The sequence below is a fragment of the Dermacentor silvarum genome, chromosome 8 (assembly GCF_013339745.2).
Source record: "Dermacentor silvarum isolate Dsil-2018 chromosome 8, BIME_Dsil_1.4, whole genome shotgun sequence".
Taxonomy (NCBI): Eukaryota; Metazoa; Arthropoda; class Arachnida; order Ixodida; family Ixodidae; genus Dermacentor; species Dermacentor silvarum.
The window spans coordinates 121178903-121198104 of record NC_051161.1 but is presented as its reverse complement, the minus strand read 5'-3'; the positions used below and the strand labels follow the sequence as shown (position 1 = coordinate 121198104).

General features: G+C 45.6%; 1 protein-coding gene across 4 annotated transcripts in view; it reads left to right on the top strand.

Moving 5' to 3' along the window:
- The window catches only part of LOC119461649 (F-box DNA helicase 1), a 157112-nt gene that overhangs the window by 32079 nt on the left and 105831 nt on the right, over positions 1-19202 (top strand). For all 4 annotated transcript variants that reach the window (XM_049671834.1, XM_049671833.1, XM_049671831.1 and 1 more), the window contains exons 8-11: positions 3698-3776; positions 7860-7949; positions 12618-12849; positions 17907-18072. In XM_049671834.1, coding sequence (XP_049527791.1) covers positions 3698-3776; positions 7860-7949; positions 12618-12849; positions 17907-18072 — 567 coding nt within the window. The remainder of the gene's footprint in view (positions 1-3697; positions 3777-7859; positions 7950-12617; positions 12850-17906; positions 18073-19202) is intronic.

The following is a 19202-nucleotide window of genomic DNA, read 5'->3' as shown; positions in this document are numbered from 1 at the left end:
GAGGAGTGAGGGCGGGCCGTCAACACAAAAAATGCAGAGAGAGAAAGCATTATGAGATGGCAACAAGTACAGACGACCGAGCAGTGGTTGAGCAATGCGAAAAGGGGGAAGGGCAATGATGAGAGGGCAGTGAACGCGAGGGCAGTGAACACAAGAGAAGAAAAAGGAGGCTAGGAAGGGGGAGCCTGGAAACCAGTCAGAGCCTTCCATATGCAAAAGTGTGCAAAAGCCCATAATGTAACAGACGTGTTAATTCAAACATATACGCAAAAAAAAAAAAAAAAAAAAAAAAAACGTGCAACAGCATCTAAGTTTCAGCCCTGTGAAATAACGGAACTTGTATGGGTGTGTCATCAGAACTCGTTTGCAGGCCGTACAGACCAGAACATCCCTTGTAAGGGCAACGCCTGTTGCGCAGGCCTGTGTCATTGCCATTTCTTAATATATCAATCCCTCACTGGTCCCTCAACCTCAACGGGCGAGGTACATGCAAGTGTAATGCAGCTTATAAAAGGCGCAACTAAATGAAATGAGATGTGTTTTCAATGTATTTGGCACGGTGGCCTTCAAAAACAAATCACAGTACTCCTGCACGCCCTGGGTCACAATGTATGAGCGTTTTTGCGTAATAATAAAGATACCAGAGATAAATTAGTCCATGTCACATAAGGGTATAAATAAACTAACTTTTGCTCAAATGCTGAATGCTGAAATGCTGAATCAGTCTCGACTGATAAAGTATTCTTTCATAACTGTATACAGTATAGACCAGTTACAATGTAACCGCTTATAGTGCAGGACCGGATGTAGTGCGGCCTTTTCAGACTCCATTAATTTTCCCATAGCACTCCATGTACACACGTATCGTTTATAGTGCAGTTGCGGGAAACAAAATACCGGTTACAGTGCGGCTGCTTGGGAGTACGGAAGTTAGCAGAGACGGCCAACGCTCCCCTCAAACGGTCGCCCCAAGGAGTGCTCGAGGAAGAAAGAGAGACGAAGTGGAGGAGAAGGGCACGCGGTGCTAACGAACAGCCAGTGAGGCTGAAACCAGAATCTTGAGTACGAGTCGTGAAATATCACGGCGCGCATAGCGAGCGAGGGCCACGAAACTGCAAACGCCGGCCAACGCTCGCTTCAGGATAATGGCAGTAAACGAAACTTCAGGCATGGCGAAGGGCGCACGCGGAGACCGTGGAATGTGAGGGAGGAGGGCGGCAGGGAAGCGGATTTCGCCTCGACAACTCCACCACTTCGGTGGCTTCCCTCACCCTCCCTCGTAGCTCCCTCACTTTCGACTGTCACCGTGCGTGCCCGCCGCTCCAGCCGGCCCGGCGCCAGCTCGCCGAAGTTTCGTTTTCTGCCGTTATCGGGAAGCGGGCATTTGCTGGCGTGGGTAGTTTCGTTGGCCGGCCTGTGACAGCGCCGCTGCTTCCCTCTGCGCCGTAGCCGCAGCGTGCAAGGTTAACACATGACTAGAAAGTAGAGGAAGCATAAAGGAGAAAGAAGGGTTCACAGACATTTTCTACGCGTGGCTACGGTAGTGTGGCTGAGACGTTGGCACATACACGCATGTTCCGGTGCAACGCAGAATCGGCGACCTTGCCATTTGAGAGAGGGTGAAATTTCCGCCGCATTTAAAAAAAATTTATTTATTTTTTTGTTTTGTTTTGTTCGCGTGCGACATTGAGGGGTCTCTCGTAAACTTTTACTCTATGGCGGTGCCGGAGCAATGCCGGTCGGAGGTGCCGCCGCGTGATTTGGTTCGAATTTACGAGATTCGACTGTAAATTGAATGCTAACGTTCCAGCCGCATTCCTCAAATGTCGCATACGCATGGCGGCTCGGTGCACATGTTTTGCATATGTGCAGGCCTTGAAAATTGTTGCTTTGGGTATAGTGCGGTACCGCTTATAGTGCGGATATTCGCGACTCCGGCGACTTACGTTATAAGCGGTCTACGCTGTATTACAGTCAGAAACTGCATTGAGTGGACTTCTTATGCAATTGAGGTTTGTTTGTTTTAAAAATGAAAATAATTCTTGATCCCCTCATAACCATCTTATTGGCTTTCTTGTTATGCCATGAACATGCTTAAATAAAATTTTACCAGAAATTTGGGCATGAGTTGCACGAACATGGTAGCCACGTGAGCATGTCATAGGAGTGTGTGACTTTCGGCAGTGCTATCTTTAATCTTGAAGGCCATCTTTCTTGACTGGGAACTCATGGTAGTACACAGACAAGCAGTTCTTTTTTCTGCACGACCATAATGCAGTGCATGCCAACCATACAGCTACTGCTCTAGGCATTAACGGCATCCTGACACATAGTGTCAGATGCACATAACTACAATTTTGTTTTTTGCACACAAATGTCAGAAGTCACTCGCACTGCAGAATTGTCTTCGAAATATTGATCGCAATGCTAAGCCCACGTCACCCAGCTTGCATCAGCAGTGGCCTGCAGTGGTGCCCCTCACGCTGCATCGAAATGCTGGCCATGCATTTTTTTCTGTATAAGCTCGAAACTGATACAGTCTAGTAGCAAACCAGCCTGTAGTCAAAACTGCACACTGCAAAGAGTTTCACTTTTGTAGGAAACTTGTGAATATGCAAAAGCTGAACACAAACTGAACCTAATTGTAAGACACTCTATGTGGCCACCATGGTCCTGCAAATCACACAGTGATTAGCCTTGCTTTCCGCTGCCGTGTGGGTCCCTCACAAAGACTGCCAAAGTCTGGATGTGGCGTGCAGTGGCTTGGTCAAGTCCATAATGCAATGAAAAATTTCTTCTTTAAATTGACAAATTGTGTAAAAGAGTAGGGGTTAACTTGCATCTGGTTTTCTACATTCCAAAGTGGAGCCCTGGAATGCTTTTTGTGGAACCCCTTGTTTCTGCAGAACCCAATTTGAGAATCCCCTGCATTACACCGTTGTTATCACGCTGCTGTCGTTATCGTGTTGCCTACACCGTTGTTGTTAAGGTGTAGTTGTGTCATCAGGCCACCACATCATTTTCAGGTTCACTCATGAGAGATAGTAAAAAATAAAATAAAGAATAAACTTGATCCCCCACTGCTGCTGACTCATGCCCCTGTGGCAATGCACGTTTGACAGCCACGTGCACTAACCATTGCGTTCTTGCACAGCTTTGTTGTCGGGCAAATTGTGTTGGGTTTCCTGCCATACACAGACCCTAATAGTGCTGCCGTGTGTGCAATCTATGAGGCCACAGCAGGCAGTACTGTTGTGGACAAAAATAATATTGTGTGTTTTGCATGTTGAGCACAGAGACTGACGTCCATCGGATGTCGTCTATTGCTTGAACACCTGTAACTAAGATGGCACGAGCCCTCACATTCCGTGTCCTGGACCTCTTCTTCTACAGTTTTCAACATTGCATGGCAGAACTAGTTCTGGAAAAGATGGCAGTGTCTGCTCCAGGAACATGCCGTTCTTGCACTTAATTGAGATTTATGTAACTGAGGGATTTTTGTCTGCTGGAAGTTCAGATAATGAACTGATCACGTAAGCTCTTTTGCATCCGCCTGTGGAGAGGAAGCGACCCGGAAAAAAGAAATCTGTATGGCTAAAGGCATATCACTGGTACACTTCAGTTATGGCGAGTTAAAGACAGTGGCTTCTTAATCAAGGCACTCTTTAGTGAACATAAGTTCCTTGTCATCATGCAGGGACAGGCAAGACATCTACGCTCGTGGAATATGCCAGGTTGAGGCCTGCAGCCAAATTTCTCTGCATCGTCTACAACAGGTGCGTCACATTGCTTTGTTTGCATTGATTGTTTGATTGATTGGAGTCTCTATAGTAACACAGGTGCTATATCGGATGCCGTGCACAGAACGCTATGAAATTTTCTACAGTTTGTACGTTTGAGCAGTGAGCTTTCTTCACTCCCACATCGCCTCAAATGTGCAAGGGAAACTATCAACTGTAACATACCGTTTATGTTTCAGCATGAGAACCCTCGGTGACTTTTTTATCGCACATCATTGCACCCACTGCGACATATGAGCTCATGTCCAAGGACAGCTTCACCTTCGAGCACCGTGCTTCTAGTGGACCAGGAACTAACTGCCCCAGCTCCACAGTTACATGTATTTGACAAATAAGGTAGCAAACAAAGCCAGAACAAACGCTTCTGAAGGTAGTAGTTGCATACGGTGGCAGGCACATCTGTTTTTTAATAGGCAGATGTACCATCATGGGCAATTGAAATGCCAACAAGTTAGGCTAACTACATAACACATTATTTCATTTCCACTTTGAAGAGTTAGTGGTGTCTGCATGATTTGTCAAGCCAGAGGCACTACATATCGCATGACAGTGCATCATAATCACGCATTCGTATTGGGGCATTGCATGTAAGCCTAATGTGGTGTTTTTTATGTGGCCAATGCTCCCTGCTAGTTATGTGCTCGCCTTCCGAGACGACAGGGACAGCATGAGATGCACGGCCTTCCTCGTGTCTCACTTGAGAGCAATTGAGGATAGTACTATCTTGCTAGCAATCTCAATCAGTGAGAAAAACGAGGATACCGTCGCTTGCTCGCGGATACCACAGGGCTCATCCATGATCGTGCAAGTCGAGAAGCTATCGTCGACACTCCGAAGGAAAGGACCGATTCCCCAGCTGCTATCTTCAGCCTGCCGGTGGCTGGCAGTTATGAGACTAAAACCATACCTGTATTGCTGTGCAAGAAGGCAGCAGTTTACTTCCATTTTGGAAATATAGAGAAAAGAAAAAGGCGAGAAAAAAAGGAATGCCTCTGAACGCATGTGCCGAGAGGCATTACTGCACAAATACCTGTTATATACTGTTGAAAGCAATTGAAATATAGAAGCTAAGAGCGTACTTATACAGCAAGTGAGAGTGTTTCTGGTGAGTACATGTAACTGCCAGAAGGTTTTTGGAGCTGCTCAATTATTGCACTTATCTACTGGCACTGCTCCTACTCTGTGGAACCAGTTCATAATGTCGACCTAACATTCTGGCATCGTATGAGATCTTGCTAATTTTTTTGATTCAACTGACGGTAAATTTTTGGACTGGTTTTGTCACTGCGTTGGCCAGACTTTGGCGGAGAGTGGTTGCTGATGTGAACATAGCATTTGTCGGGGTCCCACTCTGAGTGATACTAGAGGTTATGTTGGCAAGCTGTGGCGGCGGAGTTGCCGTAAGAGGTTGGCTTACACCAATTGCCACAGTGCATTGGACCTGCATCTTTTCTGCTTTTCTGAGTGCCGTATGACTGACGTGAAGAGTTGTTTGTTGACATGGCGTCAAATGGTGACTTTAGTCACTCTCAAGTTCAGTGAAAGTGTATTTTTTTGTTAAAATTCATTTTTTCATTCTTCCCAACTTATATACATTTTTTTACGCTCTTCCATGTGAACAAAAAAAAAAATGAAATTTAGTTCGCGACTCGTTTTTGAACACACAGTCAAAATTTATGTGAAATTTCAATATACAGTAAAACCCCGGTCATACGATCATGGCTGGTACGAATTTTGGTGTGATACAAATTCGTAACAGTCCCCGGCCAAAATGCATTGCTCTTAATACGAAAAACATCGGCTGTTATGAATGCGCTGCGGCACCGCTGCGGATCTTACGAACACGTGAGCAACAGCGGTGGCGGCCGAGCCAGCGAAGCGACCGGCACAGCCAAGCCGGCAGAGCGGGATCTTGGCGGGATCCATAGTCACCAAGCAACCGGCTGTGTCACGCGTACCGGACCATATCACAGCCTAGTTGATGCTTTGACCAGTGACGAGTAGACGAGGACTGCTGCAGCATCGATGACCGTGGCAGCAGCCACGACGGCCAAAACGCTTCCTGCACTCGACATGCTGAGGCGTTCAGTGGTGTGCGAAAACATTTGTGAGATCACGTGCACGCACTTTTACGCCTTCCAGAGGAAGGTGATCGTTGATGATTTGGGCAAGAAGAAAACGCAAACGGATAGTAGAACCCCGTTAATACGTTTTTCAATGGACCGCCAAAAGAAAAAAGTTGCAGTTTCGTCCGAAAGGTGAAGCAACGATTGTGATAGCAAATTAGTAGACAGCTGTACGAAGTAAGGATAGTAGTTTCATCGGCCGTATAGACTTGCAAACATTCGCTTACTAACTAAGTTAGCAAGCACGGTGTCACGTGCGCACAGGTAAACACGAACCCATCTCGCTTGATGACTGCGGGAGCTCGCTGTCACAATGCTGGAGTAAGGAAGCGCGGCAGCAACGACTGTCTCTTGCTTCAACGCGAACTAAACATTGAAAGCACAGCGCATACTAAGCTATCTGGCACTAGGTGCACTTTGTCAACATTGCAGATTGTTTTGAAGGTGAGGCCTCTGCGGGTGCGCACTTTGCGCACGTCGCAGATAGCTTTCAAGATACGGTGATGTGATACGGTGGCCGCGCCACATTGGCAACATGCCTGTCGCTTGTTGCAATGAACGAGCTGGCTGCACCACCTAATTTACGTGACTGCCACATTCAAGCACAACGTAAGATGCAGGCAAATTATAGATTGGCGATGTATCAAGGGGAACTTAATACATGGAAGTCAATCTAGGAATTAGGTCGGGACCGCGAAAATTCGACGTAGCAGCCAGGAAAACGCAGCAGCGAGGAACGTATCAACGGGGTTCCACTATTAGGAATTTTTTCTGCTAAAAATAAATTCATTTTTAACACGAAAGTGTTTTATTCCGGGGTCCACCAAGACTTCACTGACGTATTTCCGTCACGGAAATACGTCATGGAACATAATACAAAGAAAGAAACCAGAAGAAAAAGTTCCACAACCATGCAAAATTTGGGAATCGAACCCACGACCTCTCGGTCCGCGACGATAGATCGCCGAGCGTTTAACCCATTGCGCCACAAACGCATTTGCAGAGAGCTACACAGACGCGCCTTATATATCTAACTCTCCTCCGTGTACCCGCGCTCTTGCTCGGGGCGGTGCCGCCGCCTACGAGCAGAAAAGAGAAGTACTGCATTATGACACTAACGCGCACCGACAGTGAACGCTTCGGTGGTCTCAGCTCTATGACGCCTCGATGCCAGCATTCGAAGGGACGCTGGCATCAAGAAGCACTACCAACGCCACCTAGGTGGCGTTGGTAGTGGCGTTCACCGTACTCAGCACAGCGGAGCGCGGCCTCCGCAATTAGGTCTGAAAATGTTTCTGAAGTTGATCGCGGAGGCTGCAATTACGACGCGCTGTACGCGCTGATTTGACTCGGTGACGATTCAGTTACGTGCTTTGTCTTGCGCGTTGTATTAGTGTGTCAGTTACGTGCTTCGTCTTTCGCGTTGTGCTAGCGTGTGCAGCGTAGTGCAGCTTCCATATGCACGACGGTTGCTCATGGTCATCGACGTTGGTAGTCGTGATGGAGGAGACGTGCCACCAGGCGTCAGCGTGGGTGCATCAACGCCTAAGGGCGCTTTAGCCACAAAACACCAATAGACATTATATATCAATGTGCAATAAACATTACACTACTTCTGTGAAGACACGTTTCACTTTCGTGTTCTATACCGATTCCTATATAAGAGGGATCAACCACATTTTTTTTCTCGATTTTGTGTTATGTTTTGATGATACGAATTTGGTTGATACGAATATTCGTATCACCGAGATTCTACTGTAACGAAGTAAAGCGCTGATTTTACCGACTTCATTATATCAGGGTATAATTGGTAGTCGGCATTTCAGAAGCGCAGTGTACCAATTTAGCTTGATTTGATTGGTGTCTTCAGTGTCCTTTAACATCAGGTGTATTCATGAACCATGCCATTCTTTGTGATTTTTTTCTCTTGCAGGTCTGTGTGTGATATTGCCAAGCGCACGTTCCCGCCCAATGTTACCTGCAGGACAGCACACTCACTGGCATTCCGGGCAGTCGGCTTCCAGTAAGCTTCTCTTCTGCATCTTCCTCCTTGTGCATGTGTCACATGACTTTTGCAATCATCTTCACTACATTGCACAAGCATTGATTGACCTGCTGGTCTATTAGAGAGTTTTAAAATAGGGGCCCCAAAACATTTTGGGGCCTCAAAGAAATAGCGTCAAAGCCACTGCGCATGCGCGAGACGCAAACGGCGTTTGGGTTTTGTGTCGGGCACGCGATTTCACTGATTTAGTGGAAGCCCCAAAAGTTGCCCCAAAAGCTTTGCGTTAACAAACACGGCGGCACCCATTGAAGCGATGGCTCGAACTGAGCACCAAACTGGGCTCGATTCATGGTAATGCGGGAAGTTCGTAAGCTAGGAGAATTGACTGCAGTTATCGCTTTCTCTCAACTAACTTGTGTAATGAAGATTGATTCATTATATGCCGCTGATTCCAAATTCGATTGTTGATTTCATGGCCCGTAGGCCTAACATGGATTAGCTTGGCTGGTGAAAGCAGGTGAAGTTGACTACTCAAAATTAAGCGTAACACATCGCTTGCTGGTAATAGAATAACCTCTAAATTGTAATTAAATACAAAAACACGAAAGTCAAAATTGCTCTTCTTATTATAAATGGTATAGTTTATTTTAATATTTCTGATAGTTTTTCTTTGACACCATAGTGGCGCTGCAAGCGCAAGGCGCTATTCGCAAACGCAAAGCCCTGTTCTAAAACTCTTCACCCCTACATGCCCCAATGCCAACAGCCGCAAAGCTCTTTGAGGCCCTAAACTTTTGGGGCCCCTATTCTAAAACTCTCTTCACAACATATGATGAAGTACACTACAGAAACAAAGGTCACTGCAGGTTTATTCAAAAGAGACTAAGCTGCTGGTAGTGTGAGTGCCACCTCATTGGGTCGTGCCCATGGAACTAGAGATGCTAGAAAGCTCAGGAGAGTGTGATGTCAGGTTCTTGTGAAGATATTGTGCACACCAAGGCAACCTTCGTGCGAATAATGAACGAGGCCGTTTGTACACAAAATGCGATATGTTGATATTATACTCAAGACAGGGAATAAGTTACATTTATAGCTTAGAAGAACTTCAATATGCAGGGTGTTTCAGCAAACACTTTCAAAATTTATTTAAGGTTGCCTGTGGCAGATAGCCAAATTCTAGTTAATGAGCTGGTCTACTCGAAGAGGCGGACATTACTTGCACAAAAAATTGAAATGCATATTCGACTAATCAACAAAAATTCACTAATTCAGTTTTTTAACTAATTACAGTAGAACCCCGCTGTTACGTTCCCGGGTGCTGCGTTTTCCCGGCTGTTACGTCGTTTTCGGCCGGTCCCGGTACAGCTCCCATAGAACCCAATGCATTGGTAACCCCGCCGTTACGTCGCAACTCTGAGACCGTTCCCGCATCATACGTTGCGAACTGCCACACCGCGCCGGCCCGAGCGGCCATTTTGACTTTTCATGTCGCTTGGCTTGGTTGCTTGACGATGGCATTGGCCGTCCAATGTGCTGGGGGCGACATTTATTACGTATTTTCGGTTTCTGCCAGCAAAAGTATGGCCTTTGATATCCGCTTTTGCTGTCTAAAGATGATGTCTATGACGCGTTGCGGCCCTAAAATTGGTTTTGGCTCATAGATGTTCCGTATAAAGTCCAAGGGCGATAACGCCGTCGCCGCGCGCCGTATGCTTTCTTTCGCGCGCGAGACGCAGTCGTCGGCTCCCCTCGCACGCTTTCACTCGCACATACAGCATACATCGCCGCCCGCCGTATGCTGTATGTGCGAGTGAAAGCGTGCGAGGGAAGCCGCGCGGCCGTATGCTGAATGTGCGAGTGAAAGCGTGCGAGGGGAGCCGACGACCGCGTCTCGCGCGCGATAGAAAAGCAAGGAGGAAGCGCGCCTCCTTCCGTTGCGCTCGAGGCACCAGCGAGGGAGCGAGGGGGGGAGGTAGCGGGCAGCGTTGTGCTCTGGCATCATACTGCGCGGGGGCGCGCGCGCGGTCCCGCGGGCCCTATCTTGAAAGCGATCTGCGTGGGGGCAGATTCTACGCAGTGTAGGTGCGTCGGCGGCTCGTGGCTTTGTGCGTGCTGCGTGTTCTCGGCGCTCAGTTTGGGTTGAAGCGATAGACAACAGCACGAAGGTCACTTCGCTCGCTTCTGCAGCGGCGCTTAACTGCGCGTGTCCGCGCTCATCGAGTGTGATGTGTTCATGTTTGCCTGTGGGCGCTGACACCATGTTTGTTGATTAGTTAATAACCGAATGTTTACAAGTTTATACAGACGATAAAACTACTATTCTTACTTTGTATAGCTCATCGCAATCGATACTTCGGCTGTCGGGCGAAACTACTTTTTGTCGCACGTAAGAATTAAAATAATATTGTGTGCAGTTCAACACTACTCCCATTTCTCAATTTTTCCTGTTTCCTGGCTCTTGCGTTTCCCGGCTCTTACGTTTTTTTTTTTACGGTCCCATGAAAAACGTAACAGCGGGGTTCTACTGTACCTGATGGCCCATATTGTAATTTACAAATAGTAGTTCTGGAGTTTGCAAGGCGGATCCACTTGGAATTAATTCTCGGAATGACACCAGTGTCTAGATATTAATCCCCGAACTTTGCGGAGAAATGCATTGGCGTTCCAGTTAATTTTGTGCTTCGATGCATCAAGCGACGTTTTCTTAAGAAACTGGCGTGGGCGTGACCTTTCCCCCTCCCGATAAAATTGGTCCAAAAATTGCCTGCGCGTTAGAATCGAGTACGACCCTAAATTTGCGCTACCATATCGCCATCGGCATTTCAATATGGCTGCCTCCTACGCACTTCGAGCCTAGCTCCCGTAGCTTCGACCATGTGCTGTAGTACGTGTGCTTAGGCATTAGTCTACCAATTTAGTTAAACAGTGAATGTTTACAAGTTTATACGGCTGATAAAACTACTATCCTTACTTCGTATAGCTGTCTGCTAATTTGCTGTTGCGATCAGTGCTTCGCCTTTCGGGCGAAACTGGGACTTTTTTGTTCATCGCAACTTTAGTGTATTGGGAGTAAATCTTAAGCGATAGTTGTATTTCTGTATGAAAGCATGAGGTGCGCGGTACTATAAAGCATTTTTCTTTCCTCTTTTGGTCACGGAAAACGGGCGCACGTTACAATCGAGCGCACGTTAGAATCGAGTAAATACGGTAAGTGTTTCTTTTTCGAATTTTCGTGCCAAACCTGCATATAACGAAATCCTCTTTATAACGAAGTTTTTCGGGAATTTGTGAATTTCGTTTTATCTAGGCCTGAAAGGAGACATTGCTGCCATTGCCCGAGTAGAGTTGGGCCTGGCTGCGAGTTGCAACCAAGTCTCACTACTTTATTTATCACCGCAGTGTCGTCATAGGCATAAAAAAAAAAAGATGAATTAACACTGTATTCATTGCAAACATGTCTGTATATCATTGCGAAACCACACCTCGGCCACAGCTCAACAATGGGCCTAGCCAGGGCAGTGAAGCTTTCACTATCAACCAGGGTTAACTAAAGCTAAGCCACACATTTTTTTTTTTTTTTGCGAATCTTTGCAAAGCATTATTTAAAGGAAGCTCACATCAAATTAGGACCAGGGGAGATAAACAAAAATGGACTGCTTATTCAAAATAAGCGCATAACATTACATATATGTACAAGTGTTCAGCACCATATCTGAAAGAATAAAATAATTTTTTCTAGGACCCACATCCCCTTTTAAGCTAGCGGCAGCAAGTCCTATGCTCTTGGCATTCTGTACAATTGCATGCATCACAGGACAAACTAGCACAGTGGTTAGCTTAGGCATGGGCCTACGTCCTTTTTGCAATAGTTGGGAAGTCATTTGATAAATGCAGAATATCAAACGTGTTATGGAGTGTAAGAAGGGCGACATGTTGAGGTTCTTCATAGAACGGAAATAAGGTGCTGTCTGGGAGTGATGATGATGGGCTGATTATGAGTGATGATGATGATTATTTACCTAAAGGTAAAGTTAGCTAGTTTCTTCTCTTTTCTTTTGTCAGAATTAGAGGCATGCTATGTCTTCCTTCCTTGAGAATCGGATGTGCGTTTAATTTCTACTTTGTTTAGAAGCACTGATGTAATTTTTTGTTAGTTTTCTACTTTGAACCCATAGAAAGTGGGTGTGCGGTCAATTGAGATACGTGTTGGGATCGAGACAAATACTGCCAAACGAATCAGTGGTGTGTTGGGGCGTTTTTTCTGCCTCTTGTTTAATTCGACCAACCGGATAATTCAGCCAGTTTCATTGGCCTTGTCAGGGTTGAATTAACGCAATTCGTGCAGAAAGTTGGCACTTGCTTTCGAGAGGGGGCAGAAAGTTACTGCCATGTACCGCTACCATAAGCTACATTGCTCTCATTGGTCGTAGCCATTTAGGCTCAAACCATCCTTGACCGCCCTATTTACTGACACTCAAGTAGTCGTGCCCGGTAATCTCATACCAGGAAGAGCTACATCACGTTCCATGCTTCCAGGCACCGAGCACCATGCTTCTTATAAGGCCGACAAAAGTTTTTTGAAAGATAGCATTCATCACGAGCGGTATTGGAAACATGCTTAGTTAGCATAATGGCTGTTATTTGGGATTGAACCAAGTTTTAACAAAGAGGTCACTTCACGTCCAGATACAAGGCAAAGCTGTCGGCCAAGGTGAGGGTGCTGGACGTCTCCAAGCTAGTGTCGGCGCCGTCATCGATGCACATGCCGCGGCTGCGCTTTGCCAAGCTGGTGCTGAGCAGCGTGGAGCACTTCCTGGCCTCGGCCGACCCGCAACTCACCGTGGCCCATGTGCCAGATCACGCGGTTGCGCTGGAGGAGAACGGCCTGCCCGTCCCCGTACACCCCACTGACAAACTGGTGTGTGTGCTGCTCTTTTTTTGCAGTGAAGCTGTATAAAGGAGTTCCACAGTGGATTCTATGTAGCAACAGCAGTGTGTGTTGATATGGTGGGTATTGAATGTCATGAAGTAAAGCCAGCGTAAAAATAATGACCACGATTGGACACACTTGACACAGACGACAAAGCGGAAACTATGAACTTGTTTGGTCTTTGTTGTCCATGTCTGGTGTGTCCTATTGTGTTTTTAGTTTTATGCAATTGTACTCCGTGCATCGATCGAATGTCACCCAGAGAGCAGCAACCGATGCAACCTCTATCAGATCTCCAAAGCAACCGTGTGACCAGGTTGTCGGAAAGTGCAGATGCCATCATCGGTAGATCCGGCGAAGCACTCTGGAACATGCATCGGACATAATGGATAGTCTATCATCATCATCAGCCTATACTTATGTCCACTGCAGGACAAAGGCCTCTCCCTGTGGTCTCCAATTACCCCTGTCTTGCGCTAGCCGATTCCAACTTGCGTCTGCAAATTTCTTAACTTCATCACCTCACCTAGTTTTCTGATAGTATATGGATAGTATGAAAGTACAGTTAAACAGCAATTTCTTGAACTTTATTGTTATGAAATTCACGATACAACAAATTATTTACCTTTTTATAACCTGTTCATTGAATGCCATGCAGTCTGAACCTCCATATAACGAAGTGTGTTTATACGCAAATTCGGTACAGACAGACTTCGTTATAACGAAATCGCATGAATTGTATTTAAGTTTTATGGAATTTTTAAATATAGCCTTTTGCAGATGACATAATTCTAGTCCTTCAGCTGGATTATTCTGAGAGCGGAAATTACTTGCACGAGAAATCGAACCACATATTCAACTAATTAACAAAGATCCACTAAATAACTTTTGAATTAGTTACTTTACGGCACATATTGCAATTTACTAATTGTAGCCGGTGAGTTTGTAAGGGTATCCACTTGGAATGAATTTCCAGAATGACACCAGTTTGGAGTTATGCACCATCAATTTGACCTGCGTCTCTGTATAACTTGCACCCCCAATTAGAACACCTGGAAAGAAGAAAAAATTCCATGCATATAACCCCAACAAATAACTGCACACATCGCTCAAACTTTTATAAAAACAGCCTCGTGGATTCCTGGCTCTTCCATGTCGTTTGGCCAGCAGCTTCGCCCTTACCTTTTTGGCACCGCTAATATTCTGCTGGACTGCCATCGAGGCAGCGGTCGCGATCCAAGTTGTGCACGGCCCACCGGTGGCATGTGCATTAATCACTGACTTCTAACCCAGTAAAAATGCAAAATGGCTGTTCAAAAGGAGGAGGTGACCATAAAAGAGGGGAGAGGAAGCTTGAACATTCGGGGTAGGGTTCCTTACAGCGTAACGAAACTTGATATTCTGAAGAACTTTGCCTTGAGGTGTGGCTTCACGCCAGTGCCGTGCATGCTGCCATGAAGCCACACCTCAAAGTGAAATTTGCACTATCCGCACACTTAGTTTACTGTTAAATTTTGCGACATTTTTGGTGCGGGTTTTATATGCGCTAAAGCACGTTACATACAAGCGCTCCACATCCCCGCGAATGCGCAACCGTACGATCAATGTTATCATGTGGGATCGGCAGGTTGCTTGCCAAATGCGGTCAAAATGCTGCTCAAAACACACACACGCGTCCAATATTTGTCATTTCAGGTTGCTATTGCTGAGTTTTGCTGCTGGTAGACTTATCCGACTCGGAGGGAACTGCACGTGGTATTTGCGTGCATCTCCAAAGTATTGCTTTTTTTTTATGTGGGCATGTCTGGCATGTGTTACTGTACTATGTTTCAGCATTAATGGAAATGTGAACAAGTAAAAATAGTACTAGAATTAATTGCTGCACTTCCACGTTCACCTGTTTTTGTAAGCTTGGCTTAGTAACTCAAGTTCTAAAACATACAGTTCGGATTACACAGTACTTGGGAAGTAGCTTCAGAGTGACTGTACTGCGCAGTTACTTTTAATTTTGTGTAACAAGGTTTTCCATAAATTTTTTTTCCTGTTCAGATTTCAATTTGTGCTGAAAACCTTCTCAGTCTGTCTTGTTTTTATTTGGTTTAGTGAAGTAATTTTGCTCTGCAGTTTCGATTTACTGAAGTCCGTGCACATCGCATGCATCGTGTGTGCCTGGAGCTGTTGCGACAAGTGAAAAAATAGAACTCCTGGACATGGCAGTCGCATTTTGATGCGAACGAAATGCAAAAACTCTTGTGTCGTGTACTTAAATTTAGATGCACGCTAATAATCCCAGGTAGTTAAAATCTATTTCATGCTCCCATCTTCTAGTTACTTCATAATCATGTCGTGGTTTTGGCACTTCAAATCCTATAATTGAATTAAAAATTGTGCGACACAGAATCTGTGGGGATGGCAAAGTGGAAAAAAGCTTTTTCTCGAGTTAAAATGGTTGCAGTTCATAGAGCCACTACTGTATCAAGTATGTTGCTAATAAACCTATGCCGGTTCCATCTGATAAGAAAACATGGATGTTGCATATATAAACAGTACCAAACAATGCCCACTGCCAAATGCCATGTCTACACAAAGCTTTAAAGCAAGTGATTGCAGTTTTTTCAGAAATGTCAGGCTTTTTGAGCGATACAGCGTGCATAGCATATGATATCCACCGCGGATGGGATGAAAGTTATCATCACATTTTGCTTCAATGTAATGTTTAATCATGCACTGTCGACAATATGAATTATTTGAAGACTGATATAAAATCTCGAGTAAGGGCCACACCCCAAACTTGTCAGCCAAGAATTTGAAGAAGAGAAAAAATACTACGATCGAGAAGCAATCGCGTTCGGTGCGCTGATGCAGCGTGCATGCATTACTAATTTTTGTGTGCAGCATACTTTCCCATGGCCATACTACAGCATAGACCACTTATAACCTAAGTCACTGGATTGCCAAATTTCCGCACTGTAAGGGGTACCGCACTATAACCAAAACACCATTTTTCAAAGGCTGTTCACGTGCAAAACATACGACCAGGATGTGCCCTCACTTTCGTTGCCGAGGTGGTTTCTCTGCTTTCCAAGTTTACAGCCACTGCAAAGCACTTCATTGACTTTGCACCAAATTATCAACTTTGGCCCTCTGACTCCTGGCGAGACAGCGCTGGTTAGGCCTAGCTAGTGGGGGTTTTGGGTGGCATGCCATCGCGGGAAGCTAGCCCTTGATTTGTGTTCGTATACACGGAGATCTGGCGCAAGCTCACACGCCTCGGCTACGGGAGGTTGTGGGTTTGATTCCCAACACCGCCGGACACCCACTGGTTCAAATGGGCACAAGCGTACCCTGGCCTGGCGTTCAGCTTTCTGCAGGGGTGATACGCTTGGGAAAGGAGCCTGCGCCCTGAATTCCCATTGAAACCCTCGTGAGCACAAAAGAAAGGAGGTTTGGGATGGCATCATTAAAAAGATGGTGAGATTCTGTGGAATGTCTTTGCAGTACAATGACAACATTGAGGACATGCAGATAGCATTCATGGCGACATTCCAATACATGACATCGACTGATGAGGAGGAACACCACCGTCTTTGTCCCCTAGGAAGTACAAACTGGTGTAGGCACATGGCGGCAGTGGCTCAAGGAGAACCTCAGCCTTAGCACAAGTACATTATCAGACGCTGTGTAGCTATGGCAACCTTGCCAATTTTTCAGCGACTTTTTGAGCTTCAGCAGCTGGAGCGCTGCAAAGGGAAGAAGATGCAGAATGCAGCAGAAAGCTTGCACTCTGGGATCTGGTGTATCCTCCCAAATGACGAAAATGCGTCTCTGATAGCAGCAGAAATGGCTGTCAGCGAAGCAGTGTGCCATTTTAATAGTGGCACTCTTTATGCCTATGTAGCGTTTTGTTCCTCGCTTGGCATGCAACCTGCAGGACATGCTCTTCATTGAACAGCTGAAAAAGATGCTTCCCGCAAAAAGAAAGCATAGGAAGCCCTCCAGACGAAGGAGAATAGAGCCAAGAAGCCACGAAACTGACCTGACATGAAAGACTATAAGGGGGGTGGCTTCTAGACAAATAAATGTGGTGCATAACTTCAAATGCTTTTCTTTCGCAACTGTATTTTGACCCGTATACCGTGCTTGCAAGGCTGATATCTCAACAACTGTTGCAAATATTTCGACTCCATTTGTTTTTTGTACTCTTTAGACAATGCTGTACACAGTGGCATTCTTATTTAACTTAAGCCTGTTCAATTTTATGAAGTTCTCGTTTGTGAGTAAACAGTTTGCATGTGTCCAAATTACTTGACAGAGAATGTAAATTAAAAATGATCTTGCTAGGCAAGAAAAAAAATTGGTGAGTGTCACCATGTGCACCATGCATTCGAGAATATTTTCAAACTCTGTCAAACTTCAAACTTCTGTCATAATTCCCAAGCTCCACAGGCTGCTTGCAAAAGCTAAATTGGAAAAAGGTTGTAATCAGAAAACTTTTTAAGAGATCACTGTCATATTTTCAAAGACTTGTACGTGCTGCACTGATAACATGTGTACTACCAAATTTTATCAAAATCGCTATATAAATTAGGAAGTTGATCCTGAATCCCATGTCCCCCCGTAAACTGCCAGCGTCTCAAAGTGAAAGACACATGGGAGGGCGTGACCTTCATGAATGTGACCGCAACAAACAAATAAAGGAAGGCGTTCTGTGGTAAATCATGCAAGTTCGTTGACCTTGCAGTTGCAAATTATACAAAATTGCGCAGTCCCGTATAAGGGCCACACCTTGTCAAAATCGAAAAAAAAAGGGTCTGGTCCTTACACGAGTCTATACAGTATTTGAAGAATATTCAGATTTTCGAATAGCGATTACTCAATTCAGACCAGTAGGACATTATTCAATATTCAAAAGTTTTGAATATTTTCATACCCCTAGAGATAAAGTTTTGGAAAGAGCAATCTACTGGACTGAATTGACCGAGTGTTTGCCTTTTGCATCCTTCTAAGCCTCTTCTCTGGGGCCTGCGTTGTGCGGTGTTTTGCAGGTAGTGTGCGAGGCAGCTAGTCAACTCTGGGCTCGCATGAAGGACAGGAATGACCAAGAGGCACGGATGACGCACGACGGCTACCTCAAGCTGTTCCAGCTGCGACAGCCGTCACTGGGCTCCTACGATGCCATCTTTGTTGATGAAGCGCAGGACTGCAACCCCGGTACATTTGAACCTCGATATTATGAACATGGATAGAACTGGTTATTAGATACAATTGAACTGATACAATGAAGTTGGTAAAATTGGCACTTTACTTCGTTATACCCACATATAACGATCCCAGATATAACAATCTATTGGTTATAACGACCACATTTCAGTCCATTTACGATTTTCCAACCCTCCCTATGGAAACTGCTTTCAAATCTAACAAACGTTCTTTAAATCACCATACTGCTACAACGAATGCTTTGAACCCTGTCACGGTAAAAAGAGAGCACAAGCAAGGTTCCAAAGCACGGAAACCCGACCAAACTGGGCGCACGACAGCGCGCGCCTCGTTCCAGTCGAACTGTGATGATGCAGCCTTTGAGATGAGCAAGCAACGACCGCCTCACGCGAATTTCGAAAACCGCAGAGAAGGTCACGTGTGGTCACACGTTTTTAAGGCACGCCTCCAGGGCGGAGGCTTGTTGTGTACAGCATGACGCGGTGCGTGCGCCGGTGCGATATTGGATGCCACGACACCGTCACTTTCGTTTTTGGGCATTTGTCCATGCGGCACCATGTGCATTGCACCTGTTTCAACGATTTGAAACAACCATCTGTCTTTCTACCATGGGAACAACGGCCGCTCAAGTGTTCCTGTCAATGCCACCCTGTGTGGCCCGAGTCGGCGAGAACGCTGCACCACACGCTGCCGCCAGGCAATGTTGCAAAGGATTGGCGGTTACTGCGCCCTTATCAGAAGATCAGGATTCAGCAGCGCTTCGTTTACGCGTTTGCCAATTGCTAATAACGTTTCACGGTGACGTTTTACCTTTAGAACTTTTTTTTTTTTCGTCTGAAGCGACTTAGATAATGTAATCTCTTGTGTTGCTGTCATGCAGTCGTGATGCCGAGGCCATGATGTCTGAGACCTTCACAGAATGGCGGCATGCCATTGCAGTTTCCGAAGTTTACGCTTCCGGCCAACTAGAATGTTTTGCTTTCGTGTGCAGAATACAGTCATGTCCCACTGGTAGTAAAATATATCACTAGCTCTGGAATAAAAAATGGCGGCTGTTTGAAATGACAGGTAATCGGAACAGGGTGCCGTTTTGAAAGAACTACACGACGCTGCATTTCGTT